Here is a 14,129-nt window from a genome sequence, read left to right on the forward strand (position 1 = left end):
AGTCTGCTACCCTTTATTCCTAAGATGGAAGGTGTCCTGAAGGACACCCTGGGCCCCCAATTCCCATTTATCAAGGCTCCCAGCCCCTCATAGGGTAGCGATAAGCCGCTTCAGGGAGGCTCACTGGGCAGGTGACCAGGGTCCCTTTCAAGGGGATACACCATAAAGATGACATTGTCCCAGGGAGGAAGGGCTGGGTGATCTGGTCTGACCACCTCAAAGCCCATGTAGCTGAAGGCCCGTAGCAAGTCACCTGTGAAAGAAGAGAACAAGTTAAATGCTCTGAAGCTCAATACAGCTATTCCCCCAGACTTGACTTCTTCCACTAGGAAAAGATGGGGGGAAGCAGCGTAGCACAGGCACTAGGATGACAGACTTTGGTGTCAAACAGACCTAGGCTCTAACCCTGGCTTCAGCATTTTCTTAACTTTGTAATGTTTTACAGGATAGCCCTTCTGAGGGGTTTTTTTTTTTTTTTTTTTTTTTTTGTCTTTTGTCTTTTTTGTTGTTGTTGTTGCTATTTCTTGGGCCGCTCCCGCGGCATATGGAGGTTCCCAGGCTAGGGGTTGAATCGGAGCTGTAGCCACCGGCCTACGCCAGAGCCACAGCAATGTGGGATCCGAGCCACATCTGCGACCTACACCACAGCTCACGGCAACGCCGGATCGTTAACCCACTGAGCAAGGGCAGGGACCGAACCCTCAACCTCATGGTTCCTAGTCGGATTCGTTAACTACTGAGCCACAACGGGAACTCCCTGAGCTTGTTTTCTCATCTGTAAAATGGGGCTTGCAGAACCTTTCTCACAATTTAAATGAGATGTTTATGAGGTGCCTGACGCAATGATGGCGTAGTAAACTCTCGACCGTCTTAGTCATATATCCAACAGAATATAAGTCTCTTGAGGGAAAAGGTGTCGTTTCTGTACCGTGAACCCAGCATCTGGTTAAATACATTCTTACGCTGGCCTTATGCCCGACCCTTTTACACTACAGGTGCTTAAAACATCTGAGATCCTTTCTGTCCTATCGGCCACATCCCTTGAATGCTTCTGTGTAATTTCACCAGTGCTCCATCAGTCTAGCTTCTGAAGTCTACACGCAGAGTCTTCCTGCTAGTCTGGTTATAACATGAATGAACAGGATGCTAGGTGCCTAATTTCCTTGGTGGCAAGTGGGAGGAGAGGAGGTAAAGCCCTGAACTGCCTGAGCTTCCCTCTCCCACAAAGGAAAAGTCCCTGTCCGCTCCTTCGGCACACAGGGCCAGGAAGGACAGAGCAGATCCCCACCTCTGTCATTCCGGTTGTTTTGGAAATTCACAAACACGGAGTCCACATTGGTCTTCTCCTCTACATACTCCAGTGTTGCAGTTAAACTAGGGACCAGAGGGGAAAAAAATCACAGTTAATGTTTAGCAAACTCAAAATCCAGAAACATGCCTACTTGGAGAAGAAGAATCGTATTGCTTAGTTCTTCCTGACCCAAATCATGATATGAAAATTGCTAAACTGGAGTTCCCATGATGGCTCAGCAGAAACAATCTGACTAGTATCCATGAGGTTGCAGGTTCGATCCTTGGCCTCACTCAGTGGGTTAAGGATCTGGCATTGCCATGAGCTGTGTAGGTTGCAGACACAGCTCAGATCTGGCATGGCTGTGGCGTTGGCCAGCAGCTACAGCTTCAATTTGACCCCTACCCTGGGAACGTCCATATGCTGCGGGTGCAGCTCTAAGAAAAAAATAATAAAATGAAAAGGAGTTCCCATCGTGGCTCAGTGGTTAACGAATCTGACTAGGAACCATGAGGTTGCAGGTTTGATCCCTGGCCTTGCTCAGTGGGTTAAGGATCCGGCGTTGCTGTGAGCTGTGGTGTAGGTTGCAGATGCAGCTCAGATCCCGCGTTGCTGTGGCTCTGGCATAGGCCAGTGGCTACAGCTCCGATTAGACCCCTAGCCTGGGAACCTCCATATGCCGCACAGGAGCAGCCCTAGAAAAGGCAAAAAGACGAAAAATAAAAATGTTTAAAAAAAGGTTGCTAAACTAGTTTTGATTTTTCTTGGAAGCCAAGGAATTATACACTACTGGACTGACACCCATGCTATGGAAGGGGCCACTCTATAAAGACAAACGGCCGAAGAGCACTTCCTTTTAACTATCTGTGGATCCCCACTTGTGTTTCTGAATCAGTTTAGCAACCTCTCATAGGCTGTTATCCCTGGCTCAGCTCACAGGTGGTTTAGTGGTTTGACTGTATCTAGCTCCTGAATAAGCCCTCGCAGGTTAGCATGTCCACTACCTGATTATGACATAAGAGTGAAATCCCCTGCCTTCTCCTTCCCCTCTCCCCTACCCAGTCTGTCACCTTTCCCGGTTGCCTTGATCCAGAGCTCGATATGGGATATCCAGGAAGAGTCTCTGGTCACTAAGAAGTCCGTGCCAATGTGCAGAGGTCTGGGGGCTGAGGCGGAAGTGGAAGTCTAACTGCACGGGGTCCTGGTGAAGCAGGGGGTCAGTAGCCAGCACCGTCAGGTTCCCAGCCTAGAAAAGAAGTAAAAATGAGAGTAATAGTCTGTTTCTGGCCCTCAAATCAGATCTCAGGCCAATTTAGGTGAGTCTCTGGAAGCTAGAAGGAGGCTGATGGGGAGCCTGGAAGAACTGGAGCCAAGGTCTAAATATCCATTAATCCTAGAACCTATCTCTATCATGGAGTTCTCCTTGATGCCAAGCAATTTGGAATCTGGAGTTAAAGCAGTGTTACTTCGTGATCTCACTCAGGGGTGCACTAACCATTCAGAAACTTATATTTACATCAGAGAGCTTATTCTTTAGACCAAGCCGTGCCATCTATTTACTGTCTCACTGAAAACTTTCTTGTATTTTTTTTCCATCATATGAGTTTACTCTAAACTCTCTCATTCTTATTTAAAACGCAGAGCTCATACCCAGGCATGTTACGACACAAGGGCATGTGCAGGAGTTCTGGGTTCTAGTCCCAGAACTTAGCATCTAAACAGCTTTATGTTCCAGAAATCTTAATACAGTCTTATCTATCTTTGCTCCCACTTCCTCTTTTCCCATCCTGCTTTTCATCACCAGCCCTAGGACCTTGCCTTAAGATCTCTGGACCAGAAACATTGTCTATAAAGCAAGTACCTTTTGCACCATGGGCTTCAGGGTCTCATCTAGCTATAGCTTTCTATGATTTACTTTCCAGCTAGCTAATGTCCCTTTGCAAGATGTCATTACAGCAATCAAGGGGCTGCCATGTCTCAGCACCAGCTCCCAGTCCACTTACCGAATACAATTCTTTAAGCTGGTTGCAGTCACCCTGCTCGGTGCTTCTGCCCCCCTGAGGGCCTACTAGGGACTCAGGAGCACTGAAGGCAGCAACGGGGCCGGAGTGTCAAGTCCTCCTGTTCTTTATAAGTGATGCTGTTTGGGAGAAAGAAGCCCAAAGTAGTTTATCTCTGAGTCTGAGATGGGGAAAGACTCATAGATTCCAGGTGCACAGGGCTAGGCTCTGGCACTGTCCTCTGTATCTTTCATGAGCCTGTTTCCATTTATCCAGGTCAGCCAGATGGAAAAAGTCTATAAAGTTCCCTGCCAGCCTTCCACCCTATTTTGCTATTACATCTTTTACCACTTGGGAAGTTCATTCAAATTCTTTTATTTTTCTTTACAAGTATACAAACAACTACAAATTGAGATGAAAACAAGTACCTTTTATAACAAGGCAGCATCTTCTCCCGGAGGGTGATCCGGTATTTGTAACAGTAAAGATAATAGGCGTATGGTGACCAGATCGGGTAGAGGTAGTTCCGTGTTTTTCCCCTCTTGGTATAAGAAAGGGAGTAGATTGAGGGGCGCGACCTGTAGCAAGGCAGTTTCTTAGTTCAGTGCCTCCCTGCGGCAAAGTGAGGTTCAGAGACAGGTGGCAGAGATTCAAGCAACCTGGTGCCATTGTGACACAGTCAGCACTATGACATGGACAAAGGGTCAGCCCTTATGTCACTTCAGGACTCCTCTCTGCTACTCCCCTACCCCACCCTAACCCCTTAACCAAGGCTCCTATTCAACTGATATGCACTTCATAGCTGCCCTAGAGGTTAAAATACTTTAGCTTCTGTACTAGTTGGTAAACAGTCCTGGCTGACCACTTGTTCCCACCCGATATGGGCCCCCCTCTGGCACATGCATGTGCACACACACTTCAGCAGCTAATGTGCTGCAGTCTGACACTGCAGGGGGTTTCTCAGGCCCTGATCCAGTATCTGACCTAACTGGTTGGTTCCCAGTTCCTATCAGGTGTATGTATAATATATATATATAATGTATATGTATATACATAATATATATATTTTTTAAACAAGGGGTCGTTTTTTTTTTTTTTTTCCAGTCTTTTGTCTTTTTAGGGCCACACCCACGGCAGATGGAGGTTCCCAAGCTAAGGGTCTAACTGGAGCTACAACTGCCGGCCTACACCACAGCCACAGCAATGCAGGATCTGAGCTGTGTCTGCAATCTACACCACAGCTCACGGTAATGCCAGATCCTTAACCCACTGAGCAAGGCCAGGGATTGAACCCACATCCTCATGGATAATATTAATGGTTAACCACTGAACCACTACAGGAACTCCTATTTTTTTTTTAAGTTTTATGGGAGTTTTATGGGAATATAGTTGATTTACTATGTTACGTAAATTTCCGCTGTACAAGAAAGTGATTCAGCTACACATGTATACATCCATTCTTTTTCAGATTTATTTTTATTATCCCTACCCTTAATAACCCAGTAGTGCTATGTATTGATGAACTTTCTCATTGCCTTATAGGGTAGGAATTGCAAATTAAATGCCTCCAGGAACCTGAACAGCTAATGGAAATTAGTGGAGCTGCTAGGTTGGGCTGTAGCAAAACCCTAGAAAAAGTAGCACAACTCAGCTTCGTCCAGTTGCCATGCATGATTGCAGACTCAGTGGTACCAGATCATATGATTTTTCAATAGGAACTAGAAAGGCCTATTTTTTTGTGATAAATTTTTCAAAAATTTAAAAAATACTGGCTACTAACTCAAAAAAATTAAAATTGATTAAAAAAATCAACCTTGTGAACAAAATTCGGTTCTGGGGCCACCAGTTTGAGACCTCTGCATATTTGCTCATTCGTCATTTAACAAATATTTGTTGAGGGCCTACTATGAGCCAAGCACTATTCTGGGTGCCTGAGATACACAAGTAAACAAACCAAAGATCCCTGTCCCATCTTTAAGTTTGTAAATAATAACTTAAACAATAAACATTAGAAAATTATTTAGTATATTAGAAGATGGAGTTCCCATTGTGGCTCAGTGGTTAATGAACCCGACTAGCAACCACGAGGACGCGGGTTTGATCCTTGGCCTCTATCAGTGGGTTAAGGAGCCAGTGTTGCCATGAGCTGTGGTGTAGGTCACAGATGCAGCTCAGATCCCGTGTTGCTGTGGCTGTGGAGTAGGCTGGCAGTTGTAGCTCCAATTAGACCCCTAGCCTGGGAACCTCCATATATCTCGGGTGCAACCTAAAAAAAAAAAAAAAAAAGAAAAGAAAAAGAAAGAAAAAAGGAGTGATAGCTGTCATGGGGGAAAATAGAGTAGAATAAGAAGGATCAGGAGTATGGAGGGGATGTGGCAGATGCAGTAATAAATAGGGTGACCTATGTGGGCTCATTGAAAAGGTGACATTTAATCAAAGACTTGAAGAGGGTGAGGGAATTAGGCCAAGCCAACATATGAGGGTAAGAGCATTCTGTGTCAAACCAACAGCCAGTGCAAGCCCTCAGGAGAATGTCAGTATTTCCAAGAAACAGTCAAGAGGGTGTTCCCATGGCGGCTCAGTGGTAATGAACCCGACTAGCAACCATGTGGATGTGGGTTTGATCCCTGGCCTTGCTCAGTGGGTTAAAGGGTCTGGTGTTGCTATGAGCTGCGATGTAGTTCACAGATGCAACTCGGATCCTGCATTGCTGTGGCTGTGGCGTAGGCCAGCAGCTATGGCTCCAATTCAACCCCTAGCCTGGAAAATTACATATGCCACAGGTGCAGCCCTACAAAGCAAAAAGCAAAAAAGAAAAGAAAAGAAACAGCCGAGTCCACTGTGGGTAGACTAGTACAAACTATAGGGAGAATAGAAAAAGAAGAGAGCTAATGGGGCCAGATCATATAGGGCCTTATAGACCATATAGGGCCTTATAGACCATTGCATGACCTTTTTCTTTTACTCTGAGTAAAAGGGAAAGTCATTGCAGATTTTGAGTGGAAGAGAAATGATCTGACTTATGTTTTTGGAAACATTCAAAAAATACAAAGACTGTTGCATTTTAAATAAACTGTATAGCACTAAAGGATATTTGTTGGGAGACTATTGCAATAATTCAGAAGAGAGTGTCTTAGTCCAGGATGGAGTATTAGAAGTGATAGGATGTGGTCAGATTCTAGAAATAGTATATGAGTAGCAACCACAGGATTTCCTATAGTAGGACAAAAGCTGAGTCTAAGAACTGCAAGAATGAGGAGTTCCCATCGTGGCTCAGTGGTTAACAAACCCAACTAGCATCCATGAGGACACAGGTTCGATCCCTGGCCTCACTCAGTGGGTTAAGGATCTGGCACTGCCGTGACCTGTGGTGTAGGTTGAAGACACGGCTTGGATCCCCTGTTGCTGTGGCTCTGGTGTACAGTGTACAGTGTGGTGTACAGTGGCTACAGCTCCAGTTCAACCCCTAGCTGGGAACCTCCATGTGCCGAGCATTTGTCCCCAAAAAGACCACCAAAACAAAACAAAACACCAACCCTGAAAGAATGGAGTTATCATCTACTGAAAGGGGAAGGGCTGCTGGGCTGCTGGTGAGGCCGTGTAGACCGGGAGGTAGAGATGGGTTTACTTAGGAGCACGTTGACTTTGAATTGTTCATTAGACATATAAGGGAAAGATGACATGTAAGCAGTTGGATAATTCAGGTCTGGAGTTTAGAAATCTGGGATGGAGACAGAAATTTGAACTCATTGGCATATAAATGGTACATTAAGCCACGAGACAGAGATGAGTAAAGATGAATGTGTACACTGAGATGAGTAAAGATCCAAAGACTGAATCCTGGGGGTACTCTAAGAAGTAGGAATAAAAGAAATCTGCAAAGGAGACCGTGAAGAAAAATAATGAAGTAGGAAAAAAACAAAAACAAATTGGTGTCCTGAAAGCTAAGAAAGTATAATTAGGAGGAGGGACTGCCGGTCAAAGGCTGTTTATGGGTCAAATAACATGATGCATAGAGCATCTTTCCATAATATCTTTCCTGCCAAACAGACCCTATTCATTCCATTTATATGGTTTACTCCCTGTACTGAAACACTCCACAGAGGGAACTATCCCCCTTGTGATTTAGAATTCATTAAATATGAGCCCAAATACTGCAGAGTAATGATTAAGAGTTAGAGAACTCCTCAGGTTGACACAGTCTTCCATAGGATCCATCCTTTCACCACTTTTGGGTAGATTTGGAGCAAGGAAAAGTGAGAGCAGCACACGTCACCCCCGACCCCAGCACTCAGTTTTCATAGAATGTCAGAATTAGAAGTGACGTCGGAGAACTACTAGAACTGAATCAAAGCCGCCGCTCTAAAGACAAAGAGTAGCCATGGAGTTCCCGCCAGGGCACAGTGGGTTAAAAATCTGACTGCAGCAGCTGGGGCCGCTTCCGAGCTGCAGGTTCAATCCTCTGCCTGGCGGCCTGGCGCAATGGGTTAGGGATTCAGCATTGCCACAGCTGTGGCTTGGATTCAATCCCTGGCCCCAGGAACTTCCATATGCTGCAGGTGCAGCCATAAACTTAAAAAAAAAAAAAGTGAAGCCAAAAGGGGAAGAGGCTGTTAGTGAAACCCAACAGTCATCGATGGCTATGGGTGTCCCTCCTCCAACCAAAAAGAAATAAAAAGAAGAGAGTGGGGGAAATGCTGAATCATAGAGCACTCATCCCAGATCCCAAGGCGGCGGCGGCGGCGGCGGCGTCTGCTGCCCGGGCTTCCCCAGGCTGAGCTCCGTCTCAGGCGCGCCGCGGGCACCCGGTGGGGACCTTTTCTGCCGCCGGCGCCGGGGCCCTTCCAGTTCTCCCTCGGCGTCCGCGACCATGGCGGCGGCCGCCTGCACGGCCGCGGGCGGAGGTCTGCTGCGGGCAGGCCTTGAGCGGCTGCTGCGAGGAGGAGTTCGGGCGCTCCTCCGGCCGCGACTTGAAGGGGTCACCCCCCGCTCGGAGCGCGCCTTCAGCCTCTCTCTCAGTCGGGTGAGGGCCGGGTCTGAGTTCTGGGTCTGAGTACTGTTTGGGGGGGCGCGGTTGAGACCTGGTGAGGCCCCGGCCTGGGGTGGTGGGCTCTTTTTCAGGTGCTGGCGGCCAGAGGAGGAGGCCTTTGCAGGGAGACTCGCTTATCGTTGTTCCCCCGGCCACCAGAGCACGGTCATTGTGGAGCGTTGGTGGAAGGTGCCGCTAGCCGGAGAGGGCCGGAAGCCGCGTCTGCATCGGCGACACCGCGTCTACAAGCTAGTGGAGGACACGAAACATCGGCCCAAAGACAATCTGGAGCTCGTCCTCACGCAGTCGGTGGAAGGTAAGGCCCGGACAGAGATACTTCCTATCTCAGGCTGGTCCTGTTTGGTATCAGTTTTTTTTTTTTTTTTTTTTTTTTTTTTTGCCTCTTTGACTACTTTGCTGGAATAATTAGCTCTCTATTTGAGAAAAGGGAGCCCTAAAAAGTACTGTGATTGTGACATTGGCCTCCTACCTAGAAGATTAGAAGATAAATGCAGCAGCGTCATTAACGGTGTGTATGGGAAGAGAAGTCTGACAGTACGTGCCATAAATAGTGAAATCCTGTGATAGGACAGCACGTCACGTTGCACAGGGAACATTCATCAGGCCCTAAAGAAATGAATGAGAAGTCTCTTACGTGTTGCTCCTAGTGGATACTGATATTTTTTTCTAAAAAGAATAAGCACTGAGAGAAGGCCTTTTTTTCTTGAGTTCTCTCCTCTTTAGGGACTGCTAGATAATTCTGATCCGTTTTCTCTATTCTCTGTTGGCAGAACTTGGAGTCCGAGGTGACCTCGTCTCAGTGAAAAAATCTGTGGGCCGTAATCGGCTACTTCCTCAAGGACTGGCTGTATATGCATCTCCTGAAAACAAGAAGCTGTTTGAAGAGGAGAAATTGGTGAGCTCAAAAGAGGGCAGAGAGGGCCTTGGAAGAATTAAAACCTAGATTTACTCTAGCAGCTTCTTTACCTTTGATATTTAATTTGAAAATGAAGTAGGGACTAGAAGAACAGGAATTCAGAAGCCTAGCCTATGCTCAGAATAGTAAGTTACCTTACTGTTAGTTACCTTAGACTTACTTTTCTTTTTTATTCATCTTTAACTTTCTTATTTCTAGCTGAGACAAGAGGGAAAATTAGAGAAACTCCAGACCAAGGCAGGTGAGGCGGTGAGTAGAAGCATAGAAAACCTTTATGTATTGGTCACCTACAGAAGTCACCAGCCACTTCCTCTTGATTTCTTTGAAGTCTGCTGATTTCAGGTACAGGGTAGAGGCAAGGGGAAGTGTTGTGGCTCCTGAAAGTGGTATTGAGAATTCTGGGGAGATTCTGACTTGTTCTACCTTATTGAGGGAGGCCCCAATCTGAGCACCAGGGCACCCGTTGAAAAGTATGAGATGAGGACTCTGCCTTCAGAGATGTTTACAGAAAAGTTGGAGAGAACATAGACACATGAGAAAGTAATATGTAAACTCAAGGCAGTAAATAAATTGTGATTGAGATGGACCAAAATGGGGTAGGGTGATTGGGGAGGGGGTTTTTTCAGATGGGACTAAATTACGCCTTGTAGGATTAGTAGACTTTGGATGGGCAAGGAGGGTGGGAAAAGGTATTCTTTGTTAGGGTTTTTGTTTTTGTTTTTCTTGAATTTTTTTTATTAAAGTATAGTTGATTTATGATGTGCCGATTTCTGCTGTGCAAAGTGACTCAGTTTTATATATATATATATACACACACACACACACACACACACACACATATATACATACATACATACATACCTTCTTTGCCAGGGGAGGGGGGCACCCTTGAGGCATGTGAAAATTCTTGGTCCAGGGATTGAATCTGTGCCACAGCAGGGACAACGCTGGATCATTAACTGACTGTGCCAAAGAGAACTCATATTTGTTCTTTTTTAATTCTTTCCATCATGGTCGATCTCAGGAGATCAGATATAGTTCCCTGTGCTGTACAGTAGGCCCTTGTTGTTTATCCATTCTAAATGTGATAGTTTGCATCTAATAATCCCGAAGTCCCAGTCCATCCCACTCCCCCCACCCCTTGGCAACCACAAGTCTATTCTCTATGACCCTGGGTCTGTTCCTTGGTTTGGTGTGGGTTTTTTTGTTTTTGCCAAGATCAATTTTATTTTATTTTTTTAATGGTTTTTATTTTTTCTATTATAGCTGGTTTACAGTGTGTTCTGTCAATTTTCTACTGTACAGCAAAGGATCCAGTCACACATAGATATATACATTCTTTTTCTCACATTATCCTCCATCATAAGTGACTAGATACAGTTCCCAGTGCTATATAGCAGGATCTCCATTCCAAAGGCAATACTTTGCATCTGTTAACCCCAGATTCCCAGTCCATCCCACTCCCCCTTGACAACCACACATCTGTTCTCCAAGTCAGTAAGTTTCTTTTCTTTGGAAAGGTTCATTTATGCTGTATGTTAGATTCTAGATATAAGTAAGTGATATCATATGGTATTTGTCTACTCTTTCTGACGTATTTCACTTAGTATGAGAGTCTCTAGTTCATCCATGTTGCTGAAAATGGCATTATTTTGTTCTTTTTTATGGCTGAGTAGTATTCCATTGTGTATATATTATCACATCATCTTATTCCATTCATCTTTTGATGGACATTTAGGCTGTTTCCATGTTTTGGCTATTGTGAATAGTGCTGCAGTGAACATATGGGTACATGTGTCTTTTTCAAGGAAAGTTTTGTTCAAATACATGCCCAAGAGTAGAATTGTTGGGTTATATGGTAGTTCTGTATTTAGTTTTCTGAGGTACCTCCATACTGTTTTCCATAGTGGCTGTATGTTTCTGGTTTGTAAATAAATTCATTTGTGCCATATTTTAGATTCCACATATTAGTGATAGTATATGGAATTTGTCTTTCTCTCTCTGACTTAATTCATTTAACGTGATAATCTCTAGTTGCATCCATGTTGCTACAAATGGCATTATTTTGTTCTTTTTTATGGCTGAGTAGTATTCGGTTGTATATATGTACCACATCTTAATCCATTCATCTGTCAATGGACATTTAGTTTGTTTCCATGTCTTGGCTGTTGTGATTAGTGCTACTGTGAACATGGGGGTGCATCAGTCTTTTTGAATTACGGTTTTGACCAGATATATGCCCAGGAGTGGGATTGTTGGATCATGTGATAATTCTATTTTTAGTTTCTGAGGAACCTCCTTCCATAGTGGCTGTATTAACATACATTCCTACCAACAGTGAAGGAGGGTTCTTTTTTCTCCACACCCTCTCTAGCGTTTGTTTTTTTGTAGACTTTTTAATGATGGCCATTCTGCAGGTGTGAGGTAGTAACTCATTATAGTTTTGATTTGCATTTCTCTAATAATTAGTGATGTTGAGCATCTTTTCATGTGCCTGCTGGGCATTTGTATGTCTTCTTTAGAGAAATGTCTATTTAGGTCTGCCCATTTTTCAGTTGAGTTGTTTGAGCTGTTTGTGTATTTTGGAGATTAAGCCCTTGTTAATTGTATTGTTTACAAATACTTTTTCCTACTCTGTAGGTTGTCTTTTTTTTTTTTTTGTCTTTTTGTCTTTTTGCCATTTCTTGGGCCACTCCCGTGGCATATGGAAGTTCCCAGGCTAGGGGTCGAATCGGAGCTGTAGCCCCTGGCCTATACCAGAGCCACAGCAACGCGGGATCCAAGCCGCATCTGCAACCTACACCACAGCTCATGGCAAAGCCAGATCCTTAACCCACTGAGCAAGGGCAGGGATCGAACCCGCAACCTCATGGTTCCTAGTCAGATTCATTAAGCCCTGAGCCACAATGGGAACTCCTGTCTTTTCATTTTGTTTATGATTTCCTTTGCTGTGCAAAACTTGTAAGTTTAATTAGGTCTCATTCGTTTTTATTTATTTATTTAAAAAAAATTTTTTTTTAGGGTTGCACTTGCAGCATATGGAAGTTCTCAGGCCAGGGGTTGAATCAGGGTAATAGCTGCCAGACTATGCTACAGTCAGAGCAACACCGAATCCGAGTCACATCAGTGACCTGTACCACAGGTAATGGCAATGCCAGATCCTTAACCCACTCAGTGAGGCCGGGGATTGAACCTGTGTCCTCATGGATACCAGTCAGATTCGTTTTCCACTGAGCCATGAAGGGAATTCCTGTTTTTATTTCTATTGCCTTGGGAAACTGACCTAATAAAACATTTTTATGGCTTAAGTCAGAGAATGTGTTTCCTGTGTTCTCTTCTAGGAGTTTTATAGTGTTGTATCTTATGTTTAAGTTTTTATGCCATTTTGAATTTATTTTTGTGCATGGTGTGAGCATGTGTTTTAAATTCATTGAATGACATGGAGCTGTCCAATGTGAAAGGTATCCTTAAGGGATGAAAATTATAAGTAGATGGTTAAAGCATGTTGAGGTTTGGGGGTGGATTCTTGTTTTGTTTTAATTTTTTTGTTTTTGTTTTTTGCTTTTTAGGGCCGCACTCGTGGCGTATGGAAGTTCCTAGGCTAGGGGTTGAAGGGGTCGAATGGGAGCTACAGCTGCCAGCCTACACCACAGCCACAGCAACCAGGGATCCGAGCCATGTCTGCGACCTACACCACAGCTCACGGCAACGTCAGATCCCCAGCCCACTGAGTGAGACCAGGGATCGAATCCCCATCCTCATGGATACTAGTCGGATTTGCTTCTGCTGCACCACGATGGATCTCCGGGGCGGAGGGCTGGGAGGGGGTGCAGATTTTGTTTGTTTTTCCAGGGCTGCACCTGTGGTATGCTGTTGGGATTTTTAACTTTTTTATACAGTTTTTAAAGATTACACTCCATTTACAGTTATTACAAAACTGTTTTCCTCATGTTGTAAGATACATCCTTGTAGTCTACCTTATACCTAGTAGTTTGTACCTCCCACTCCTCTACCCCTGTATTGACCCAGTAACCACTAGTTTGTTCTCTATATCTCTTACTTTTTTGTTCATTCACTAGTTTGGTGTATTTTTTAGATTTCGCATATAAGCAATATCATATAGCAATTGTCTTTCTCTGACTGATTTCACTTTAGCATAATGCACTCCAAGTCCATCTATGTTTCTGTGTTGCAAATCAAAAAATTTCATTCTTTTTTGGCTGAGTAGTATTTCATTGTATGAAAAATACTACATCATCTTTTTTTCTTTTTTTCTTTTTTGTATTTTTAAGGCCGTACCCACGGTGTGTAGAGGTTCCCAGGCTAGGGGTCGAATTGGAGCTGTAGCTGCCATCCTACACCACAGCCACAGCAATGCCAGATCTGAGCTGCTTCTGTGACCTGTACCACAGCTCATGGCAACGCCGGATCCTTAACCCACTGAGCAAGGCCAGGGATCGAACCTGCGTCCTCATAGATACTAGTCAGATTTGTTTCCACTGAGCCATGATGGGAAGTCCCTTTTTTCTTTTTAATGGCCACATGTGTGGCATATGGAAGTTCCTTGGCCAGGGATTGAATCCATTCCACAGCTTCAGCCTTTGTCACAGCTGTAGCAACACTGGATCCTTTAACACACTGCATCAGGCTGGAGATCAAACCCACACCTCCTCATCAATCTAAACTGCTGCAGTTGGATTTTTAACCAGCAGGAACTCCAAAAATACCACGTCTTCTTTATTCATTCATCTGTTGATGGACATTTAGGTTGTTTCCATATCTTGGCAATTGTAAATAATGCGTCTGTGAACATTGGGGTACATGAATCTTTTTTTTTTTCCATTTTTTTTTATTACTCAAATGAATTTATCA

General features: G+C 44.4%; 2 protein-coding genes across 11 annotated transcripts in view; one reads left to right on the forward strand and one right to left on the reverse strand.

Moving 5' to 3' along the window:
• OAZ3 (ornithine decarboxylase antizyme 3) lies at positions 1 to 8,463 on the reverse strand. 2 transcript variants are annotated; one of them, NM_001301406.1, is given in 6 exon segments: positions 1 to 253; positions 1,289 to 1,374; positions 2,362 to 2,537; positions 3,295 to 3,431; positions 3,720 to 3,869; positions 8,373 to 8,463. In NM_001301406.1, coding segments are annotated over 5 exon segments (561 nt in total). In that variant the 5' UTR covers positions 3,740 to 3,869; positions 8,373 to 8,463; the 3' UTR covers positions 1 to 110.
• MRPL9 (mitochondrial ribosomal protein L9) overlaps positions 8,138 to 14,129 on the forward strand; it is a 25,444-nt gene continuing 19,452 nt past the window's right edge. For 6 of the 9 annotated variants that reach the window (XM_085023085.1, XM_003355175.5, XM_085023087.1 and 3 more), the window contains exons 1-4: positions 8,138 to 8,314; positions 8,480 to 8,636; positions 9,112 to 9,236; positions 9,456 to 9,506. In XM_085023085.1, the coding sequence (XP_084879211.1) occupies positions 8,162 to 8,314; positions 8,480 to 8,636; positions 9,112 to 9,236; positions 9,456 to 9,506 (486 nt within the window). In that variant the 5' untranslated portion in view covers positions 8,138 to 8,161. The remainder of the gene's footprint in view (positions 8,315 to 8,479; positions 8,637 to 9,111; positions 9,237 to 9,455; positions 9,507 to 14,129) is intronic. The other 3 variants (XM_085023090.1, XM_085023092.1, XM_085023091.1) reach the window with 1 other exon arrangement.

This window comes from Sus scrofa, chromosome 4 (genome assembly GCF_054392235.1).
Source record: "Sus scrofa isolate SSC_HxYL_T2T_F1_AM1 chromosome 4, Sscrofa_HxYL_maternal_Yorkshire_Landrace_v2.0, whole genome shotgun sequence".
Taxonomy (NCBI): Eukaryota; Metazoa; Chordata; class Mammalia; order Artiodactyla; family Suidae; genus Sus; species Sus scrofa.